The sequence below is a fragment of the Cebus imitator genome, unplaced genomic scaffold, assembly GCF_001604975.1.
Source record: "Cebus imitator isolate Cc_AM_T3 unplaced genomic scaffold, Cebus_imitator-1.0 Scaffold711, whole genome shotgun sequence".
Taxonomy (NCBI): domain Eukaryota; kingdom Metazoa; phylum Chordata; class Mammalia; order Primates; family Cebidae; genus Cebus; species Cebus imitator.
The window spans coordinates 62,319-87,206 of NW_016108026.1; the positions used below are offsets into that span (position 1 = coordinate 62,319).

Sequence of the window (24,888 nt, forward strand, 5' to 3'; positions counted from 1 at the left end):
TGGAGATACAGGCTGAACACTTCCCCAACCTAAATACTCAGTTCATGTTCCACAGGTTTAAAATAGAAAAAGTTACTTTAAAAAGGACAAAAATGATGCTTTTTCAAATTTGATATTAACATGAAAATTCAAACAGTAGTGTAAGAAAATGTACAAGACAAGTCTAAAGAGTTGAAAGAAAAATGATTACAAGTAACCCAGTTAGAGCAGGCCCGACTGAACCAGAACCATCCAACTCCACAGCTCCTCTCCTCCTGGTTCCTGTGAGGCCAATCCCACAGTGGGAATGGGAAGCGCTCCCACAGGGTAACGTTTTTATGAGAAATACAGAACTACTTTTGCTTTCAAAATTGGGTGGGACTAGAAAACACACTGGAAGGATGGAGTCAGGAGACCTGGATTCTTGTGCCTGCTCTGGCTTTTATAGGCCGCCTAACAATACGCAGTCACTTCCTCCCAGCCTATTTCCTTACCTACAAGAGGGAGAGACACTCCCTGCTCAGCCTAGCTCTCAGGGTGAATGAAAGGTCATTGTCATTGCATCCTCTAGTCACTAATTAACACATCTTGAGCACCTGCGGTGTTCCAGGAACAGGATATGGCAGTGTCCAAGATAAAGTCCCTGACTTCTTAGAGACTGCATGGTAGTGGCAACTGGCGTCTACCCGGCCTTCAATAAACTATTGAATGAGAGAACACTCTACCTAGCACCAGACACAATTACTGGGTTTCTAAAATGAAGTTATTCCTCCAGCCTACTGCACCCGGCAGCCTGCTGCAGGGAAGCTCCTCCGAAGGGTGGGCAGGAGTGGGACAAAGCATGCTGTCGTCTTCACAGATGTTACCTAGTACTGTTCCTACACAGTCAGCGCCTTAGAGAACACACACTAAAACCAAGCGGAAAGCATACATGGGCTTAAAAACTCAAACTCCTTCTTAACTACTCAGTAATTAAGACGTCACTATACCCCCAAAATAGATTTTTCTATTTTATATAATAGAAGGAAAGAAATGCAGTGCAGAGTAAGTCATTAGATCATGACCTGATGCTGTCTTCATCTCTGAATCTCAGACACTGTGCCACGCAGGGGTCAGCATATGTTTGCTGAATGAGTAACACTATTCCTATCAACAGGAATACAGGTTACACCAGATCCTTCTCAGACTTTCTCCTCAATCCAATCCTCCTTTTACATTCATGGAAAGGGATGGGTAAAGAAGCCCAGTCTCCAAGGTCAGCCAGTGACACAGGAAGCAGTGCCACCGGAATGTGGGCCTCGCCCTGGGATGGGGCACAGAGCCCTCACCAGCCTGCTGGAGAGGGGCCACCCCAGGTCCTGAGTTTCCCTATACCCAGCTGCTTGTCTTCAAGCTGATGAAGCCCCTGCCACCAGCCACCACCGCCACTGCCACTGCCACCACCTCTTCTCCTACCTTAGAGCTTTGTGTTTAATCCTGGAAGTCACAATTCAGGAGGCTCAAGAAGAATAAAATTCTGAGTGTACAAATGAAAAAGACTCAAACGTGTCTGTCAACAATACCCAAAGGAATAGGATGATTTAGTCAGGAGAGGCTGTGGGAGGGATAATGACTGAAGTACTTGAGATTCTTGCTATTTTTCTTTTTTTTTTTTTGAGACGGAGTTTCGCTCTTGTTACCCAGGCTGGAGTGCAATGGCGCGATCTCGGCTCACCGCAACCTCTGCCTCCTGGGTTCAGGCAATTCTCCTGCCTCAGCCTCCTGAGTAGCTGGGATTACAGGCACGCGCCACCATGCCCAGCTAATTTTTTGTATTTTTAGTAGAGACGGGGTTTCACCATGTTGACCAGGGTGGTCTCGATCTCTTGACCTTGTGATCCACCCGCCTCGGCCTCCCAAAGTGCTGGGATTACAGGCATGAGCCACCGCGCCCGGCTGATTCTTGCTATTTTTCTAACAGCTTTATTAAAATGGTAATTCACACACAGCTCACTCATCTAAAATGTACACAACGATTTTTAGCGTTCACAGAGTTGTAACACATCATGACAATCATTTTTATAACACTTTCATCACTCTAAAAAGAAATACCACGCCCTTACCCAGTCACCCCCACCTCCTCTCTCCCAATCCTGGCAGTCACTAATTGACTCTCAGTCTCTAAGGATTTGCCTATGCTGGACATTTCACATGAACGGGATCATAACAGATGTGGCTCTTGTGACTGGCTTCTTTCACTTACCATAATGTCTTCAAGGTTCGTCCACGTTGCGGCATGTGTCAGGACTTCATTCCTTTTTGTTGCTAAATAATATTCCAATATATGAATTTACCACAGTTTATTTGCCCATTACCAAGTGACTGGACATTTGGGCTGTTTTCCACTTTTCAGATATTAATAGTGTTGCTATCAGCATTTGTGTATAAGCCTTTGTATGGACATATGTTTTCATTACTTTTGAGTAGACATCTAGGATTAGAACTGCTAGATCATAATGAGAAACTTCCAAAGTCAGGGGTTGCCAACGTTCAGCCAGACTGCTTTCCCAAGTAGGTACATCATTTTACATTCCTACCAGCAGTATGTGACAGTTCCAATTTCTCCAAAGCCTCACGAACATGCGTTGTCTTTTTTATTGTAACCATCCTAGTGGGTGTGAAGTGATATCTCACTGTGATTTTGATTCGTGTTTCCCTAATGACGAATGATACTTATTCTTTTCATGTCCTTATTAGCCATTTGCATGCTATCTTTGAAGAAATATCTGTTTAGATCCTTTGCTCATTTTTAAAGTGGTATGTCTTTTTATTGTTGAGTTTTTGGGGTTTTTTTCTGAGATGTAGTCTCACTCTGTCACTCTGTCACCCAGACTGGAATGCAGTGGTGCGATCTCGGCTCATTGCAACCTCCACCCCCTAGGTTCAAGCAATTCTCCTGCCTCAGCTTCCTGAGTAGCTGGGACTACAAGTATCTGCCACCACGCCTGGCTCATTTTTGTATTTTGAGTAGAGACAGAGTTTTACCATGTTGGCCAAGCTGGTGTCAAACTCCTGACCTCAGGTGATCCACCCACCTCTGACTCCCAAAGTGCTGGGATTACAGGGGTGAGCCACCATGCCCAGCCTTTATTACTGGGTTTTAAACGTTCTTTTTATTTTTTTCTTTTGTTGTATGTGTTTTGGTGTCATATATAAGAAAACACTGCCTAATCCAAGGTGACAAAGACTTACGCTGTTTTAAGAGTTTTACATCTCTTATTATGACTAATTTTTAAAAAACTTTTTTTAATTAAAAGGTTTTACAGATACAACTCTTAGATTTAGGTCTCTGATCCATCTGGAGTTAAGTTTTATATGTGGCATGAGGCAGGGATCCAAATTCATTCTTCTGCTTGTAGATATCCAGTTGTCCCGGCGTCACTCGTTGAAAAGATTTTTCTTTCCCCCATTGAACTGGCTTAGTATCCTTGTCCGAAGTCAACTGACCATAAATGTAGGGGGTTAGTTCTGTTTTCTTGACGCTGTCTCATTTCTCCACATCCATCCTTATACCAGCACCCACTGTTTCCTGAATACTGTATATAAATTTTTATAAATTGCGAAGTGTGAGTCCTCCAACTTTTGAAAACTGTTTTTGACTATTCTTGGTCCCTTGCATTTCCATAGGAATTTTAGAATTGGCTTGTTGATTTGAGATGTTGAGAGGGACTGCTGTGACTCTGTAGATCAATTTCAGGAGTACTGACATGTGAACTCTGTGAAGTCTTCCAGTCCATGGATGTAGGATCTCTTTCCATTTACTCAGGTCCTTTTAAATTTATTTCAATGTTTTGTAGTTTTCAGTATATAAGTCTTGCACTTCTCTTGTGAAATTTATTCCTATCTTATTTTTTTATATACTATAATAAATGAAACTGTTTTCTTAGTACCATTTTTTGAATTATTCCTTGCTAGATTATATAAAAATACCATTATTTTGTATATTGATCTTGTATCCTACAACCTTGCTGAACCTGTATATTAATTCTAACAATTTTTTTGGTGGGTTTCTTACAATTTTCTTTATATAAGCTCATATTAACTATAAACAGAGACAGTTTTACCTTCTCCTTTCCAATCTGTATGCCTTTTGTTTTCTTGTCTAACTTCCCTGGTTAGACCCTCCAGTACAAAACTGAGCAGAAGGAATGAGAACAGACATCACGGTCCTATTCTTCTTGATTGTAGGAAGAAAGCTTTCAGTCTTTCACTGCCAGCCCTGGGAGTTTTGATTAATACCCTTTATTCAGTCAAGAAAGCTCCCTTCTATTCCGGGTTTGTTGAATGTTTTTATCATGAAGCAGTGTTGCTTGGGGTTCGGTGTTTTTTGTTTGGTTTGTTTTAATGTTGCAGAACAGGCATCACCAAGGACCAAAGTTAACTTAGATTAAAACCACCTGACATTATATATTTTGATGAATTTCAAGTGTCATAAAGAGCCAAATAAAATCCATTTTAAGCAACTCAAAGAAAAATAGCTTATTCTCTTTGGCTTTGAGAAAAAGATAAATTTGTGAGAATAAGCAAGTTATCAGAGGAAAACACGAATGTGCCCAAAACGTATACAATTTAAAACTTTGCATAATACAATATGTAAAGCAAAGAAAGAAAAAGACACAATTGATTAAAAATCTTATTATTAATTAAGAGCCAATATGAAGACTGAGGATCCAATTCCACTGGACAAAGAAGGCGTTGGAGAGGAACAGAGAAGAGAGGGCTGGGCAGGAATGCTCCTGAAGTTCTACCTGCGAAGTCAGACTGCGTCAGTAGTCCTGGCCACATCAGCAGTGAAAAGTCCACACAAACCCCCAGCCTCTCCTGTCTGCTATGTGGTCCACTGAGCATTCCTTGCGTGGCAGCTCTCGGAGAGCAGGGTCTCCTGAATCAGCCTGGCCCGAGGGACTCTGTGGAACCGCACCCCCAGCCATCCTACAAGAGACACCCAGACCAAGCAAAAAAAGACATTTTTGTTAGGTTAAGTCTCTGAGACTTGGGGTTTGCTTGTTTCTGCAATGTAACCTAGCTAAATATAATACAACAAATTCCCACGCAGGGAAAAAAAGCACAACTCCCTTTAAAATACGGAAATAATTTGTAAAATAAGGAAAATTAATGTGACAATGACAGTTTTGGTGGGGCTATAAGAAAACAGAAATGTACTCTCACATTGCTAATGGGCTTCATGGAAAAATCTGGAAATACAGAACAAGGCAGATAACAGTTACCAACCTCTGACCCTTAAGTCCCACTCTGGGAAACATGCCCCAAGCAAATAAACTCGAAGAAAAAAATAGCTTGAACAAAATGTTCATCACTGCAATATTTATAACAGCAAAAACTGGAAACAAGTCAACTGCTCAAAGCTAAGAAAACAATGGTGAGTTGACAGAAAGGACACCACACGTCCGTTACAGAGGACAAGCAGGTAAGCCATTTTCCATCCAAAATTGGACATAAGCAAAAAGAGGCAGAGCGGCGCAGCACATCCACTACATAAGCTTACAAGGCGAGAACTGCAGCCGGGCACAGTGGCTTACACCTGTAATCAGCACTTTGGGAGGCCAAGGCGGGTGGATCTCCTGAGATCAGGAGTTCGAGACTAGCCTGGCCAACATGGTGAAATCCCATCTCTACTAAAAATACAAAAATTAGCCAGGTGTGGTGGCGCTCGCCTGTAGTCCCAGCTACTCGGGAGGCTGAGTCAGGAGAATCACTTGAACCCGGGAGGCGGAGGTCGCGATGAACTGAGATCACACCACTGCACTCCAGCCTGGGCAACGGGGCGAGTCTCGCCTCAAAAAAACAAAACAAAACAAAACAAAAAGGCAAGGGCTGCATCTTTTCATGTCTGAAACCCCAGTGCTCAGCATGAGGCAGGCACTCGAACACCTGTACAGCGATTGGATGTCTGCACCAGCAATTACCAAGCTGACAGAAGCAAGTCAGTGGGCAACGAGGGCGAGAGGAGTCTCTAGGGAAGGAGGTGACTCCCCAGCTCACTTCTGTAGTGGCTGCAGTGTGTGCATTTTCAGATGCATGTATTTGAATTAGGGAAAGGGAAATATTATTCTTCCTTCATATAACAAAGCTGGATTGATGGTTCAAAGGAATGGGTTATGACTTTCCAGAGGAAAATGCTAAAATGTGAGCTCTCCAATGCTGGAAGAGTCTGCAGTAAGTGGTGTTCCTGAAGTTCACAATGGAGGGAGTGGGGGGTGGATGCCCAAGGTCCCTTCATGGTCTCCCCTGTTTTGTGGGTGCCAAAGTGCCACACAGAATGGTGCATACACACTACAAATGCTTCCTCATTCAGACCTTCTAGGCATGGTCTCAGGTGCCACGTGCTAACTTTAATTGACTTGTTTGTCCTCACCAAACTTCCTTTTTAAACTAGCAAGCTCCTGCTTTCTTCTTTTGAACTAAAGTCACATTAATGGGGAAAATGCACCAGAAATCCAAAGAACAGTGACACTGAGCTATCCTTAACTAGACAGGTCCTCCTCATTTTTCAGCCTAGTGGCCTTGAACCACCTCCCCTCCCAACCTCCTCCAGTGCCACCATCTACACCCCCTTAGCCTGGAGACACCACTGGAACAAAGTGCCAGCTCCTCCATGAGCACTCCACCTTTTCCCATGGCACGCAGCCACCTCCACAGTCCCAGCCTGGCTGCCGGGAACAACTGTAGGGACTCAACCCCCTCTCCAAAGGACTCTCTGCCTCTCAGCAGCACCCCCTGCTCTCCACAAGGGTCCCTGCGGACATTCTCCAACAGCCCTGGCACCTCCCTGCCATCTCCCTGCCCTTGCACCCACAGTCACACCTTCCCCCACCTCCTCTGCCTGTTCCTTTGCTGCTGGTGCTCGCCAGGTTCTGTCCCACGGCTCTCTCTCACCTCTTCTGTTCCCACACACCAAACCACCTTTAACCTCAAGCTCCTGATGTGCTGTCTGGCCCAGATGCGCATCTCTGCCTACTGGATGCCTCCACTTGGCCATCACACAGTCCCTGCAAACTGTCTCCTCTAAGAGCCCGCTCCTGTCCCCAGGTTTTCTACATCAGAAATGGTCCCACCATTTATTCACCCAGCATCTCGAGCCAGAACAAGTGCTGATGGATTTAACCACCATGTCTCCACAGCAAGGAGCCCCAGTTACACTACAACACGTAAAGCTGCCTGCCCAGGACTGACATGGTATTATTCCAGCATAATCTTAGGATCCCTTCACACAGGCACGCACACACACGATCCTCTCACGTCCAGCTGGGGATCAGGACTTGAGAGCACATGAGGACACATCAGCTTATCTCAGCCACTACTGCCCTCGCTTCTGGTGTCCTCACATCCTACTTGCTGTACCTAACAACTGACAGATGGCCACAAATACAGGAGATGTGTAGACCGTGTTGCAGGGAGCTGGGCCGCGGGTCCGGGTGCCCGCACTTTCCCTCTAATGCCTGAAATTCTGTGTGGCTCCATTCCCCTTCGTGCCAGTCTTCAGGATCACTGCCAGAGCAGCTACAGCCGCGTACTTCCTGATGCCTCCTCTTCTCAGTCAGAGGCACCTGCCCAGTTGGACAGCTCTTCCTTAAGCTGCAAGTTTTCCAACTCAAGAGATGCACTTAAACCCTCAAAAAGAAAACTCACATAGGCCCAGATGAGACAGAAAGGTTCTCCTGGCACAACTAGAAGGAAAATACACAGAATGGGTCAGGAGGCTGTCCTTTGTTCAGGTCAGAAAATGGGGGCATTCACAGGGGGCAGAGTGATGAGGAAGGCGGAGAAGAGGAACGCTCAGGCCACCCTTGGAGGCCTGCTGCAGCAGGTTCCCAAGACAAGACAAAGGGCATTATTGACAACACGCATGAGTCAGAGTGGCCCCAGGTCAACGCTTCAGCTTCTTTCAACCCCTCCACTTTCAGGCAGCCCCTTCTAGAAGCAGGACTTCCTGTCACACAAAGGGGTTCTGTGGCCCTTTGTCCACGAAGGAGGAGTGGCCTCTTCCTGTAGTTGGAGGTGGCAGTTTTGGAGGCTCTACCCTACCCAACAGTCTGACTGAGCAAAACCCCCAAGAGGGGCTATAGCCCTGGTCTGTCTGAACAAGCTGAAAATGAGAGCAAGCAAGAGGGGACAACACCAAAGAACACGCTAGCCTGGATGCACAAACCTAGAAGGTCTCTGAAATCTGCATCTGTGAGACTTCATAAGACTCTGGGCGTGGGGTAACTTAATGATCCGGTCGCTTCTGGCAAAATACCTAAGAGGTCTGTGCTTGACACTGCTCATCTGTAAAATGGCATCCAATCTGCCTGAGAGGTTGCAGGAATCAAATGGCATCTGGTTGGGACCTGGCACAGTGCCTGGAGTATGGGGGCCTTCCACAACCATCAGCCAGGGAGACGGTACCAGAGGTCAGGCTCCACGGCAGCCCAGCTCCTGAGCCAGTAAACTAGGTGCCCTCCATTGGGGCACTCCATTCTCACAGGGTTGACAGACAGTTGAACAACCTCCTCCAACACAGCTACCAAGAGCTAGGAGACGGTTCTGCACAAAACGCTATGGGGACACAGAGAGGGTCCAGAAAGGGTGCCCAGGGCTGACACTTCAGTAGGAATTCTTTAGCTGGAGCAGCAGGAAAAGGCATCCCAGGTAGAGGAATCTGTATGACAAAGAGGAGTTACAAACCAGCCCAGCACAGGGTCATGCTGGTCATAGAGGGAAAACCCTGGGAAGCTGCTGTGGCTGTGAAAGGGAGAGGGGATTTACAAATGGCAGGGTGCTGAAGATCAGACACTAGCCCGAGTCACTAGAAGAGTGATTTCTGTTCCATTTAGCCACCAGCAATAAAAAGTAGAATGTCCTGATAAAAGCCCACCATGAGAATGCTAGGTAAGCATGGACAAGAGGTCACACCCATCAGAAGTGCTGTCTGGAAATGAACTGCCCAAATACTTCTCAAGCAGTACTATACATATGTGCCTTTGAAGTTTAAAAAGTCAAACAACCTGGATGCGGTGGCATATGCCTACCTATAGTCCCAGCTACTTGGGAGGCTGAGGCGGGAAGATCACTTGGGCCCAAGAGTTCAAGGCTGCAGTGAGCTATGATAGTGTCTGTGAGTAGCCACTGTATTCCAGCCTGGGCAACACAGTGAGATCTCATCTCAAAAGAAAAAAAAAATGTAAGTGCGAACCACAAGAGGATTTGGTTTACAAATATTTTCTGGGGATCTATGCACTCAACTATGATGCCACTCTCTCAAGAAAATATTCTATTTCATTCAAAGGTATCAGCTAGAGCCAAAGCATTCTACTGTAGGGAAGAATATAGAACCAGTTTGGTGTGACAAACTGACAAATGAATTCTAACTTGACAGTGCTTTTATTTTTTAAAAAGTTCACATACAATAAACTAGCCAGTAATTTGGAAAAACAAACAGGGAACTCAATTGTCAAGCAACAATCTGAAACTAATAGGCTTAAATCAAGCATAAAATTAATAGCAAAAGTTTCCCTTAAACAAGGAGAGTGGGCCAAGCGCAGTGGCCACACCTATAATCCCAGCACTTTGGGAGGCAGGGGTAGAAGGATCCCTTGAGCCCAGGAGTTAGAAACCAGCCTGGGCAACATGGTGGACCCTGTCTCTATAAAAAAGAAAAAATCATTTCTTAAAATAAATAGAAAAAAAAAAAAGGAGAGTAGAAAGAGAACAGGGCTTAAAACAGCTGTGATAGGTGCACATTTTAACTTCTAAGCAAACTTCTTACCGGAAAAATGGGAACAAAGGTGGCTAAACTACACAGGATAGGAATTTAAATGACACATTGTAAGTGAGTGCCTACAAATGTCAGTCTCCCGCCTTCCCAGTCTCCTCGATCCTAGCATGACTCCTCCTGGACATTCTGGCACACCCCACCCCCATAGGGAGGCTATGGCTTCAGCAAGCAGGGCTTACACGCCCATTTTTCAGCTTTACCACTGAGAACTCTAGAAACACAAAACAGATCTTCGACATTAAGATATACACACACATTTTGTAATACTACCTGCCTAATAAACATTTCCAGTGACCACTTATAAAGGGGATAAATTAATAACAACTCCATTTATGATAAAATGCCTAACTGCAATATACAATAATATTATCTGAGACACCCTGAAGAAAATGTCTTGGTTACTACCTTAACTTCATTACAATATTCAATGTCCCCACTAACACACACACACACACACACACACACACACACACACACACACACACACACACACGAAGAGCCTGCCCTTCATAAAAATTTGTCAGTTTGGCTGACTCAAGACACAGCCTATGTCCCAAATTCTTAAATATTTTCAATAAAATGTTTAATGTATTCTAATAAACTAAGTAAATATCAAGCCAAAAGAATTTATTTTAAATTATTTTACATGTACCTCTCCCAATATTCTAAAAACATTTACTTTCTGAGTACCAGAAACCTTGCTAAGAGCCGAGAAATGAAAGTGAAAATAACTGAATAGCACCACGCAGGCCCTGCAGTCCGGGAGCTTACAGCACGCTCAGCCCTTCATACCCACGAGTTCCACATCTGTGGATTCAACCAGCCGGAAATTGAAAATATCCGGGGGAAAAAAGTGGGTAGCTGTACCTGTACTAAACATACACAGATGTTTCTGCTTGTCATTATTCCCTAAACAATACAGTATTACTATTTATATTGCATTTATATTCTATTGGGTATTATAAGTAATCTAGAGATTATTTAAAGAATACTGAAGGGTATACACAGGTTATATGCAAATACAGCAAAATTTTTTTATCAGAGACGTGCATCCATGGATTTTGGTATCTTTTGGGGGGTCCTGGACCAATCCTCCAAAATACAGGGGAACAAACTGTCTAAATACTCAGGAAGTTAAGACAAAGTCATACATAATTAGGCTGAGAGGGAGGGAGGGACAGAGAGAGGGAGACAGCAAACATGGGGGAAGGGGAGAGAGGAGGGCGGGTGGGTGGGCAGGCACAGCAGTTTGGAAGAGGAAAGGAGAAGCCCTGCAGCTGCAGCCTCCTAGGAGCCGGCACGCGGCAGATTGGGGAGTGAGACTGCTGTCCAGGCACAGGCTCAGGAAGGGCTCTGAAGGCCTGTGCAGCCGCCGTCGCTGACACTGACTGAAAACAGCAGCCCACAGCCTACTAGTGCAAAGTTAGCTTATAGTAATATCCAAAACCATAAGTAGCATTCTTAAGTCTAAAAAGCTGAACACTTGGGCTAATCTAAAAATACATGTTTAAGAGTGGGTGATGACCCATTTAAAAAGCCCAGAAGGCTATATACCAAAAATGTGAATTCTTCCATTCAGTGAAACGCAGGCTTACTTATTGTATGCCAGGCACCTCACTGGGCCTGTGGGGACCCAAGGTGGGCAGAAGTGACAAGTCTCCTGTATACTTTCCAGTAGGGGCCAGGGAACACAAAGCCACACCAGTACGTCATGTAACAGCAGGCAGCATTAAGGTCTGGGGAGAAGCATAAAGCCAAGTGGGGGACAGAGAGTGACAGGGTCTACCTGGACAGATGGTGGCCAGGGAAGGCTGTCCTGAGGGGATGACACTGGAGCAACCCTTGAATGAACATCTCTGGGTGGAAGAACATGAAAGTCTGGGGTTTTTGCATATCTGTATCACTTAATTGTTCTGCCATAAGAATATATTGATTGAATTGCTTTTGAAAATTCAAAAGGAGTTGGGCGCAGTGGCTCATGCCTGTAATCCCAGGCCGAGGTGGGTGGATCACCTGAGGTCGGGAGTTCAAGACCAGCCTGACCAACATGGCAAAACATTGTCTCTACTAAAAAAACCAAAAAAATTAGCCAGACATGGTGGTACGTGCCTATAATTCCAGCTACTTGGGAGGCTGAGGCAGGAGAATCACTTGAACCCGGGAGGCGGAGGTTGTGGTGAGCCGAGATCGCGCCATTGCATTCCAGCCTAGGCAACAAGAGCGAAACTCCGTCTCAAAAAAAAAAAAAAAAGGAAATTCAAAAGGAAAATAAGGCAGCATGTAGGCACCTTCCCTTTATGTAAGCATGAAATCCAAACTTTTCTGGTAGTCACTGATAATCAGCCTGCAGTATCAATTGCATTCTCTCAAGACAAGTGCTTCCAGACAGTCCTGCAAAGCACCCAATCAGTGCCCTTACCACCCTGTGCTCACCGGTGGGGCCCAGGGCTCAGCCTCCTGTTCTCCGTGCATACTAGTTTCCTGGGCGACCCACTCCCTCCTGTGACCTGAAATTCCATCCACATGTTGATGCCTCCTGACTCAGCCTCTCCCTGAGCTCCAGGTCCGGCATGGCCCTCGCTGCTGGCTCAGCATCTCCCCCGGGAGGCTCACAGGCCTCTCCGACACACTGGCCAAAACCCACCTCTTCCTCCTGCATCTACTGGGTGTGCTCCTCCAGGACACAGCTGCTCAGGACAAATGCCCCAATGTCATCCCTGACTCCTCTCCTGCCCTCATGTCCACATATCATCGTGTCTACCTCAAAACAGAGCCAGAATGTGGCCACTTCACACCATCTCTATCTCAGTTACCCTGGTTCAATCCACCAAACTCAAAACTTGCCAACAGCTATTGTCAAGTTTCACAATTATTGATACTCCCCACTTGCCAACAGTCAACTGTCACAGTTAGTTACCTATACTCCCCACCCTGATTACAAGGTCCCATGCGATTCCAGCCCCTGCTTCCAGCGCCAGTTTTGGCTCCTTCCAATCCCCACCCTGGATTCTGGCTACGGTGACCTCCATGTGGTTCTCCAAATGCACCAGACTTCGGCTCACCTTTGCACCTGCTTCCCCTCTGCAGAGAATACCTTTCTCCCACATCTGTAGGGTCTGCTGCCTCACAGCAACCGATATGTGCTCAAACATTACCTCTCCTTAAGCAAGCCTTCCTCAGCCCTGATACTCCAGCCTTAACTCTGTTTTCTTTTCTTTTTTCTGTTTTATTTTCTTAACACTCAATCTCATCTGCCAAACTATATATTTGTATATTTTCTCTCTCCACTCACAAGAATGTAAGTTCCTTATACACGAGGATTTTGCCTTGTTCACCCATGTTCCTAGCACTGACACATAACAGGTACACAATAAACATGACTGGAATGAACAAGTCAAGGAATGTGTCAGGCTCTGCTACAGACACATGGTATGACAGAGCATACTTCTGTTTTCAGCAGCACAGCAAACCAGGTATCTTAATGACTCTCCTGTTGAAGAAATTTATTTATTTATTTATTTATTTATTTGAGACAGAGTCTCCCTCTGTCACCCAGGCTGGAGTACAGTGGCACAATCTCGGCTCACTGCAATCTCTGCCTCCCAGGTTCAAGCAATTCTCCTGCCTCAGCCTCCCTAGTAGCTGGGATTACAGGTGTATGCCACCAGACCCAGCTATTATTTTTGCATTTTTGTAGAGACGGGGTTTCACCATGTTGGCTAGGCTGGCCTCGAACTCTCGACCTCAGGTGATCTGTCTGCCTCAGCCTCCCAAAGTACTGAGATTACAGGCGTGAGCCACCGTGCCCAGCCCTTAAAGGATATACTTTTAAAAGAAGGAAATTATTTCATATGGAAAGCCTGAAGCACATGAAGGAATATTTACCTACAAATATGCAGGTAAATATATGGAATAAATCTAAATAGCATTAACTATATGAAGGACAGTGGCAAATTTGTAGGATTTAAAAATTCAGGGAAAAAAATTGGAAAAGTTGAGAGGGCATATGGAGTTAAAATGTTTTATATCCATCCATTATTCAAGAGAAGGGTAAACATATTGACTTTGTTAACTATATAAAAATATCTAGAATAACCACTAAAGGAGCAGGCTGAGAATTTAATTTCTAAACTAAGAACGAAAAAACAAATGTAATGGAAAGTAGGCACAATGAAATGCAATCAAAACAAAAGAGAATAAAAATCTCACCAGAAGAACTACAGCCAATAGATATTACAGGAATAAGAAAAAATTGCCTGTCTATGCAAATAGCATTGAAGGGCCTAGCCACTGCAATAAGAAAAATAACTAAAAGGTATAACAATCAGAAAAGAAGAAACGCAACAGCATTATTAGCAGATTATATGGTTTTAGCATGGCTGATGAACAGAAGAAGGCCATCTACCTAGAACGAGAGCTCTCAGCTGCAATTTGAGACTATATATTTAAGTGCAGTGCTAAGGGTTTCATTTAACATGACAAAAAAAAACATTATCTTTATTTTATAGCTGAAGAAACTAAAACTCAGAAAGGCTAAATAATTTGTTGAAAGCCACCTGGCAAGTAAGCGGCTAGTTTTGAAGTTAAGACAATCTGTCCCCAAAGCTTAACCACTATACTATGGTGTCTCGACACATAATAAACATACATGTGCCCCCTCAGAGGCAAGTGTGATTGTGTGATTACAAGGACACTGGAGGAAAAAAGAGACGAAATTCACCTGAGGAAAGCCAGGGCAGAAGGGAATGCGTAGAGCAGGAACGGTATTCTGGAGGGAGAAAGAACAGCATGCACAAAGATTAAAAGGTATGAGGCTGGGTGAGGTGGCTCAAAGGCCGAGGTGGGCAGATCACTTGAGGTCAGGAGTTCAAAAGCAGTCTAGCCAACATGGTGAAACCCTGTCTCTAGCAAAAAATATAAAATACAGGCATGAGAATCACTTGAATCCGGGAGGCAGAGGTTGCAGGGAGCTGAGATTGCACCACTGCACTCCAACCTGGGTGACAGGGCAAGACTCCATCTCGAAAGAAAAAAACCCATAGGCTGGGCATGGTGGCGCATGCATGTAATCCCAGCACTTTTAGGGCCCAAGTTGGGTGGATCAAGAGGTCAAGAGATCAAGACCATCCTGGCCAACATGGTGAAACCCGATCTCTACCAAAAATACAAAAATTAGCTGGGCATGGTGGCGGGCTCCTATAATCCCAGCTACTCGGGAGGCTGAGGCAGGAGAATCACTTGAATATGGGAGGTGGAGGGTTCAGTGAGCCGAGATCATGCCACTGCATTCCAGCCTGGTGACAGAGTGAGACACTGAGGAGAAAGAAAAGAGGAGAGACGAGAAAGAAGAGAGAAAGGAAAGGAAACGAAGAAAGGAAGACAGAAAGGAAGAGCAAGAGGAAGGAAGGGAGGGAAAAGAAAGAAAGGAAAGAAAGAAAGAAAGAAAGAATCCCATACATAAAGGAAGGTTCCCTTGGACAGAGTAGAGAACAGCCCATCGAGCCTCTAGTCTTGGGCTGTCTGGTATGGCAGCCACCAGCTTAACTAACTACTTAAAATGTAGTTAGTCCAAGTGAGAAATTGACTTTTCTCTTTTTTTTTAAGACAGGGTGTCACTCTGTCACTCAGGCTGGAGTGCAGTAGCACTACCATGGCTCATTGCAGCCTCAACCTCATGGGTGCAAGTAATCCACCCACCTCAGCCTTCTGAAGCTTGGACTACAAGTATGCGCCACTGCACCTGGCTAATTTTTTATATTTTGTAGAGACAGAGGTCTCATTATGGTGCCGAGACTGGTCTCAATTACTTTTTAATTTTATTTAACTTTAATGTAAACAGTCACATGTGGTTAGTGGCTAATACACTGGACAGTGCAGTTCTGGAGGTTCAAGACTGGAGAAAGAGAAATGGTTGGAAGACCAGGAAAAAGGAATATATCCAAGAGGGAAAACAGACAGGACATAGTAATGGATGATAACAGGGAATGGGTGATGGGGGCAGGGATCCAAAGTTTCTAATTTTGGAGGCACTGTAGGTGATAATGCCACAGAGAGAAAATCAGAATTCAGAAGAACAAACTGGTTTGGGATGAAAAATAACTGGTCTGGATGTGATAAACATGATGTTCCTGAAGCATGTCCACATATAAATGGCACTCCAGCCCCATCAAGCTCCCAAGTCTGGCAGATTCTGACCTCCTCACCTTTGTATATATTGCTCCCTCTGCTTCTCTTGGGTGCCTGACAAACCACTCCCTCTAAAACTCAACACCAAACTGGAGCTTCCTACAGTTTCCTCCACTCTTCATGGCAGAATAAAGACCCAATAGCTCTTGAAGACTCATTGCCTGCTACTAAGAAGTCTCTTTACCTTGCTGGACTGTGAGCTTCTCAGAGTCAAGAACTCAATCCTAACCATCTATGGATCCCCAGAGTCTAGCACAGTGTCTGATGTGAACTATGTGGACAAGAGACCAAGAAGGTAAACTGAATGAATAAATGCATGAATGAACAAATCAACGGATCCAGCCAGCCAGCATCCAGGTGGACTGTCCCTCCAGGTAGTGACCTAATGGATGGCTGGAAGTCAGCACAGAGCTCACACAGGTGCCTGAAGTCTACCAATGAAAGCTGTCATACCTGGAGATAGCATCAGGGAAGAAAAAAAAAGCTGCCAGGTGCTTGGACAACTACAGTTTACATAAGCCTCATATCATGACTTTTCATCATCATGACAACTTCTATCATCCCAAATGCAAACTCCTCGACCTCAGAAGTTCACTGGAGACATCTAAGATCAAATTTAATGTCTTCAAGTTCAATGTTAAGTATGCAAAGATTTAACTTCCACAAGTGGCCTTGCTGCTTTCCTTCATGGCTTCATGGTCCTGCTTTCTACCATTCTTCAGGCACAGCAATGTTAGGATGTGACTAAGTGAACTTAAGGTGACTGTTCCTATAGGTAGGAAAGTAGTAACAAATGCTTCTGTCTTCCAAATCAATAGATACTGGTGATCAGTCTACTATGCCCTGTGCTATTTTCTTTATGTGTCAGTTCATAGCAGAGAAGAACCACAGAGAAATCACGTCATTAACCCCAAAACTGCCCTACAGTAGACTGTAGGGCTGTGGGACTGTAGGATTATGCTTCATTTATTTAGTTAAACTAGCACTATCAATCTATGTTAGGAATTTAAAGAGTCCAAGAGAGAATTCCAAATTGGGAAGTTCAACATTTTGTCCCATTAATTACATCAACATTTTGTCAAGTAAGCACTTTCCAGCAAAATCATTCTTCCCCGTTCTCCTTCAAGGACTCCACTTGAACAAATCCTGAAGGGAAACAGACTGAGTATGAAATTCATAGCACAGGCTTCACATTAACAAAAAGATAACCTAAATCCCATACTACTGTGATGACCATTGACACATATTTCAAACTCAGAGTACTTCCTATTAGATTCTTTAAGTTTCTCAAAATAAAATATGCATCATGGGCCAACATAAAGATTTATGTCTTATGATTCATATACGACAGAGTCTAATGAGAAAAAATTTAGGCCAGAGTCCCAGGGCTAGAGGAGACGTCAAGTAGACACAACCTGTTACTTGGTGTCACAGCAGAACTGTGACATGCAAATGCATTTAGACCAGCCTGGTGAAATGTGACTATGGTGCCTTCAAAAGTAATCACTACAGAAAGGCAAACACTGCAATTCATTCATTCAAATCAATAAAGCTTGTCAAATTACTATCTTACCATATTCTCTCTTTCTCTCTCTCTCTCTCTCTCTCTCTCACACACACACACACACACACACACACGCTCCTCTTTACCAAACTCTCCTCGGAGACATTTCTTCATAGTCTTAGAGAAGGTTCTCGAGAGATGCCCCAAGCAGAGTGGACATGAAAAAGGCCCAAATGCCAACAACGCAAACTCTGAGATTTCTAAGCCAACAGCAGCCCCAGGGGCTTCCGTTTAACCCCTTCTCAGTTTGCAGCAATGCCAGCACTGCGACAGTCTGGTATCCCTTTCTCATCTTTAAATCTCACAGGCACAGCAGCATTTATACTGATGTGGTCAGAAGCTAGGGGCCAGGGAGGGAAGGGTATCAAATGTTACTTACAGACTGCAGAAGATAAGAAGGTCAATTACATACTAAGAAAAGGAAGCCGGTTAGAATATTCTATACTTAATATATGCTGAAAATATAATAGTATAAAATGCTAGTTGGGGAACAAAGATAACTAAATTATGGGAGAAGCGAACTAAGCCACTTCAGCTCGTCAGCCTACAGCGTCACTTGTTCTCCAGGCCCCAGGATAATGTCACCTAGCTCACCAAATGAAAGCAGCACCTTCTTCAAGAAGACTGACAGAAAGTGCCCACTAGAACACCAGGAAGGAACACAGTTCTGACACACTGCATAGAAATATTGCTTATGTATCACACTTCATTCTTCGGTTTTATAAATTAAAATAGTTGCAAAGCTATTAAATTCAACTTCAAATACAATTAACGTATTTATGAAAGTGCCCGTTTTCCTAGAGTGTTTTTGTTTCCGAAACTCTTCAAGGCATATATTCTAAATACTTTAGAAAATACAAGTAAGTGCTGTCCTGTGAACCTCCCCAAGGCATTTTAAGGTGACTCTGGACAGACAGTGACGGCCACATTGAGGTCTAAGAACAGCCAACCACTGTTTTCAGCATACCTCTGTTTACATCTAGCTCCCACACCTGAATTTCAGAGGATTCAAATTCAATTTTTAGCAAAGACCATTTTTAATGATTCTGGAAAATTGTGAGTAAACTCCATTTTTATAAATTATATCATTTTCTCCTTTATTTACATTATGATATATTAAAGTCTTTCATATTCTAAAAGCTCTTCGGTCCAGCTGAAGACAGAGCTGTCAGTATTCCCTTATAGGGGCTGAAATGCAGAAATGCTGAATGTTCGGGGTTCTCCTTTCAACCCTGAAGAATCCTCTTTCAAAGAAGAATTGAGTGCTTGTCTGTCTCTTGTATTACTTGTGATCGTATTTAGCTTGGCATTCTCATCTAGCAAGTAATCCCGTCTCAAAGGCCCGCTTCTATCGGTAACAAGTGACTGTCTCTCCCCGACTTAGGGGAGAGGCAAGCAAAACTTTATAATATAGAGAATTGTTGATTTTTAAGAAAAAGTCTCTCTCAGAGGGAGAAATGTCAATGCTCTTTGTACTTGGGGTAATTCATTAATCATCGATGCCAAATGGTACTTATAGGAAAACAGCTTAAAGCTGAGTGTCTGAAAGTGAAACAAATATAAATGGACTCATCAGAAGAAGAATAAAACACTCTTAACTAAGTGATATTAATCTTAAGATAATAATGTGAAGAAAGCCAATTACTGTAATGGAAAGAGTAATGACTCAGGCGTCACGAGACCAGGGTTTCAGACTCACTTGGCTACCAACAAGCCGAGTGACCTTGGACAAGTCGTCACCTCTGGGTCTCAATTCCTTTGGTAAAGTGAGGAGCCTGGAATATTAACTCCATGAGCCATTACAGCTACAAATATTGTGTTTCCCCCTTCTGCATTATGCCACCAAATGAATAAAAGAATTGTGTCGCGGGACAAACGGGTCTCAAAGGACTAACACTGTTTAAAAAGAAAAGGGGGGGGAAAGGAAGCCTTATTTTTATTTTTTGGCATAAATCTCATGCCTGTAAAACATGCTTTGGTTTGAAGTTACGAAACCTCTTTGCTGTTTTCATAAATACAGCATTTAAAGTTCATCTAGAATTCAGCAGGATGTTTTATTGACAAGAAGGAAGGGATCTGAAGAAAGAGATATTCAGAGCTACAAGAGCAAAGACAAAACTGATGGGTCCGACTAAGGTCGAACCAACATACTATATATGTCCTGGGGGTTTCTAGAAACCTTTCCTATGCAATTGTGGAAGTATTTGAAATACACGCTTCGAAGCAGGTAACATCCTAACAAGAAAGCATCCTTCTCTGTGTGGCACAGACTGCATCAGCACAGCATTTTCTGGAGAACAGAGAGACGACGCTGCCTTTTTAACAGCAATAGGTAATCCAGTAAGCATAATTCACTGAGCAATGGATCACTTAAGTATCAGGATTTTAAAAATCTAATTAGAATTACAGTACTATATCAATAAAGCGAGAGCCATTGTTTTCCAATTCCAGAATACGACTTCTAAGAAATAATTAAACATGTATATAAGGCTGTTCAGTTATTAAAACAATAAAACTTTTACATTATGTTACCTGACAAAAACATAAAAGTGTCTAGCGATAGCCCTGGGGAAATGGGGGCAAAGGCACAGGGTGCAGCTGGGATGAGAAATGAGAAGAACTGAGGAGGAGGATGGGGAGGGGGCCTGGAGCGGTGGCACATGAATTCAGATAGTCTACAGTAGACAGTCATGAAAACAGCAATTACAGTCTCCTAGAAAACCTAATTTGTTTTTTCTCTCTCAAGTCCCCACTTACGTGTTTGTAGATTAGATCTAGCTGTAAAGACAGAAAATGGCAGCATGTATTAAACATTAACGCCTTAAAGTAGGAGGGGGAAGCCCTCTATTCACAGCTAACTCAAGTAACTCATTTAGCTACTTGGTAAGAAAAAAATACAGCTCAAGTATGTCAGCTAGTCTCAAACAAGCCAAAGCAAAGGTACAAAGTTATTGCATCTATTTGGAAAGGAAACATGCACGTATGTTCTAAAACCAGAATCAAAAATTATAAAACATAATCCTTCATTTGTTCAAGCTGAAATCTATTCTTCAAGAAAATCAAACACTCACTCTGACATTTTCTCCAAGCACCCCGGATAAAGCGTTCTGCATTGCTCAGTTAATAATGAACTAGTTGAACATTTCCGTCAAGGAACTCTAAAACTAGGTGCGCTTGCACAGAAGGTAAGAGTTCTGTTAAATCGGTCACTCTGTGAGAAAGAAAACAAATCCATGAAAAATCTACTTTCAAACAGGTCTACTTTAAAGGAGATGCAAGCCTTAAACAGCACACTCACGTTTTTCTATCAGATGCCGGCTAACTTTGCAGCTCAGCTTCCGTACCTGCCTCTTCCCAACCCGCTGGCATGTCTGACCTCTGTCTCTCAGCTGAATTCTCCCAGCATATTTCATCATTTCCTGTTGGCTGCCGATATAAGGTCATTCCCTTACACTGCTGCATTCACTGTACAGCCCCAGGTTTCCAGACTGCACGCTCCTGCCTGCTGTGGCCACACGGAAGAGCTCTCTTTTCAGAAAGTGGGCAAAGAGAAATTTCAGTATTTCCATGGAAAATCAGGGAGAATAGGTCTGAGAATAAAATTCCTACTACTCCCTCCCCAACACACAAAAAATCAACTTATATACAAACTAACTTACACCATGCATGAGAGTCTTCGAATCTTTCTTGTATTTGGGATCCTCCTGCTCACAAGAGAAAAAAGACGACCCGCTCTGCATGTAAGGGGCTGGGCGCCACAGCAGTAGGTGGGACAGGGACTTGCTTGTACAGGATAATCTTACACTGTCCCCGCATGTGGACTCAACTTCCTTCTGTGACTACACACACCAAGGCAATACTTGCCAGCAGATGAACAGGAGGCCTCGGGCAGGAGACAGGACTGGGGACATGGAGTCCCCTGGAGACAGGTAGGGTCTCTCAGCAGCACGACTGTCTCCTAAGAACTAGGAAACTCAAACACCCACGTGTGATTACACAGAAATAAAAACACCTCACTTCTTCAATTTTTACCAAAAAATTACAGTGAAGAAAAAAATAATAAGAAAAACTTTAGGTGGGGAGAGAAAGATTTTAAAATGCTGTGCCTACAAGAATACGTACTGTATGATTCCCTTCAGATCAAGCACAAGAAGAGTCGCAACTAAGCTGCACCCTTTGAAGCCAGGACAGGGAGGAGAGTGTAGGAGGCAGGCAGGAAGGGGCGCCAGGAGGGTTTTGGAGCCGTGTTGTGGCTCTTGAACTGGCTATGGGTGTGCTGCACTTGTGAAAATTTACTAATATGCACACTTGAGATCTGTGCACTTTGGGTATACATATTATTCAATAAAACCCTTTAAAATCTCATACAATATAAAAACATACATACACTAGAGAAAAGAGTAGATATGGAAACTAATCTGCAAAAACAGACAAGAAACAAATATTTCAAGGGATCAATTTCCCCTAGGTTCTCTCCTAGAAGACACACATGCACACTTTCCCGTCACCCATGACAAACCAGGATTGAATGGTAAAGGCCAGAGCAAGGCCACTTCAGGATGGGGTTTCCGCCTTTCAGCATGGCCCAAGGCGATGTAATGCGGGGATGGGAGAATACGTGATTGTCAAAATAACATACAGAGGAAACTGTGCTAAGTGGATATCCACTATTTACCAGTGTTCTTGCTACTTATATTCATTCAAAAATGTTCAGTTAAAAACAGCCACCTAGTCTCACCTTATAACACAAAACGAAATAGGTTAAAAAATGTCTTTGAAAATCTTGTGTTTAGAAATTCCTTAGACCGGGCCTGGTGGCTCACACCTGTAGTCCCAGCACTTTGAGAGGCAAATGGATTGCTTGAAGCCAGGAGTTGGAGACCAGCCTGGGCAACATGGTGAAAGCTCATCTCTACAAAAAAATACAAAAATTAGCCAGTTATAGTGGCGCATGGCTATAATCCCAGCTACTTGGGAGGCTGAGGCACAAGAATCACTTGACCCCAGGAGGCAGAAGTTACAGTGAGCAGAGATCACGCCACTACACTCCAGCCTGGGTGATAGAGTGAGATCCTATCTCACAAAAAAAAAAAAAAAAAGAAAAAAGAAAAAAAAGAAATTCCTTAATGGAAAAATACCAGTAAAAGCAAAGATCACATAACATGAGACTCTCCTACTTGACACATGATAATAATTTACACTACTCAGGAAATTATTTACCACCCCTCCCCACGCAGTTCTTCACCAAAAAAGCAGAGAAGTCAACACATATTTCACTATATCCTGTAGTCAGCTTAGTTAAATCCACTGCACCGATACAGAAGGTGAACACCAGAGTGCCTCGCCCACCACAGCTGGCAGGTACTCACTCCACTAAGAAAGAAGCAGCGCCTGAGTTCTAGAGAAGCAAGTCTGAGACCAGCCTGGCCAACATGGTGAAACTACATCTCTACTAAAAAATACAAAACTTGTCTATCTGTCCCCTCCTCCAAGCCAGGGTACCAGAAAACTTTTTTGTCCCAGAGCCCCACTGAGGCTCTGGGACAAAAAAGCACCACCCATCTTATGGGAGGGCTTTTTAAGAGACTCACTCTCTTTTTTGAAATCCAACAAATCAGCTTCTCAATAAACATTTACACAGCACTTACTTTATTTCTGGTTAATCATGAAAACAGCTCTAGGTGGGGTAAGTACTGTTAGCTCCATTTCCCAGGTGAGACGTTATGTAACTTGCTAAGTGTCCCACAGCTGGTGCAGGGAGCCAGCCTGTGAGCCCAGGCAGCCAGCCTCCAGAGACCAGCTACATGACACTGCCCCTACATCCTGACTTCCCTCAAGGATCAGAACTGGGTCTTGGATATAGTTCCTGCTTAATTAAAAGGTGAACTTGGAAAAGGAGAAGAGGGCCCAAGGCAGAACTGGGGTTGTGGGGTGGAGGGTGAGGGCCACATCCAGCCCAGGGCAAGGGAAGCCCAACCCAGCACCAGCAGTAGCCACTCACAGTCCAGGCCAGGGCCACCCTCACATGCCCTCAGGCAAAGTGCAGCCTGGATGCCTGGCAGGAGGTGGAGGCATTGTGGGTCCTGCCCCATGTACCCAGTTACCAGAGCAAGGCGGGGAAGAAAAAAAAATTGCAGTGAATAGTAGTGGAACTAGGAAGTCATCAGACCAGATTTCCAGTGTGCTAAGGACACCATCTCCCTGCCCATAATGTCAGCCACACCTAACTAGTGGACTCCAGGCAGGAAAGGTGGACTATGGCAGAAGACAAGACTGACTCAGGCAGCTCTCCTGTCCCAGGCAGTGGGACAGACACCCAACCATCCTCTAGGTGATGCTAGGACAGAAACAATGCTCAGGGAAGCTCATCTGCTAGCCTCTGGCATGCAGTGCCAAAGCTGGAATGCCAGTTCTGATCTGGCTTCTGTCATCAAAGACTGGAAGCCACTGGACATTCATTCAACAAACATTAATGCCAGCCACAGTGCTTACTGCCCCACAGTTAAGGTCCCTGCCCTGGACCACAATGTACAGGCTGAGCAGAAGTGCAAATAAATAAAATGAGATGAATGGATAAAACCTAGAGTCCAGTGTGTCCCACCCGCTGCAGGACACAGCAAAAGGAGCCATGACCTAGAGCAGGGAGCGGGGTTGGGGAAGGTTTCCCAAAGGAGGGGACATCTCGTGTTGGTTCTCCAAGAGTGTGCAACCAGCCCACTCAAACCATGTGGATTAAGGCGGAAGAAAATTCAGAAAGAGAGTCCACCAAGTTAGCTAAAGGCCAGCAGCGCCATCCATCAGCTCAGGGCCCCTGCAGAGGTGGCAAACAACACAAACAGCAGCACTTCCCATGGAGATTCATTTGCCCAGCGCCCAGTGCAGCTCCAGCAGGCCAATTCATCACCCTGGCAGGACTCAAACACAGGACAGGACCCAGCAGGGCTGCTGCTTCTATCTGAGGCCTTTCATTATATGATTGTCACATGGTAAAAATGACCACTTTTATGCTGGGCGTGGTGGCTCATACCTGTAATCCCAACACTATGGGAGGCCAAAGTGGGCGGATCACAAGGTCAAGAGATCGAGACCAACCTGGCCAACATGGCGAAACCCCGTCTCTACTAAAAATACAAAAAAATTAGCTGGGTGTGGTGGCACACGCCTGCAGTACCAGCTACTCGGGAGGCTGAGGCAGAAGAATCGCTTGAACCCGGGAGATGGAGGTTGCAGTGAGCTGAGATCACGCCACTGCACTCCAGCCTTGCAACAGAGCGAGACTCCGTCTCAAAAAAAAAAAAAAAAAAAAAAAAAAAAAAAACAAAAAAAAAAAAAAAAAAAAAAA

General features: G+C 44.2%; 1 protein-coding gene across 7 annotated transcripts in view; it reads right to left on the reverse strand.

Moving 5' to 3' along the window:
- The window catches only part of PACSIN2 (protein kinase C and casein kinase substrate in neurons 2), a 129,987-nt gene that overhangs the window by 59,425 nt on the left and 45,674 nt on the right, over positions 1 to 24,888 (reverse strand). For 2 of the 7 annotated variants that reach the window (XM_037735039.1, XM_037735038.1), the window contains exon 1: positions 20,618 to 20,944. The exons of 1 other annotated variant lie outside the window; for it this stretch is intronic. Coding sequence is in view for 4 of the 6 variants with exons in the window: in XM_017518877.2 (XP_017374366.1) it covers positions 20,845 to 20,962 (118 nt within the window). In the remaining 2 variants the exon portion in view is untranslated. Of the gene's footprint in view, positions 1 to 20,617; positions 21,100 to 24,888 lie in introns of those variants that run through there. 4 more of the 7 variants (XM_017518877.2, XM_017518878.2, XM_017518876.2 and 1 more) reach the window with 4 other exon arrangements.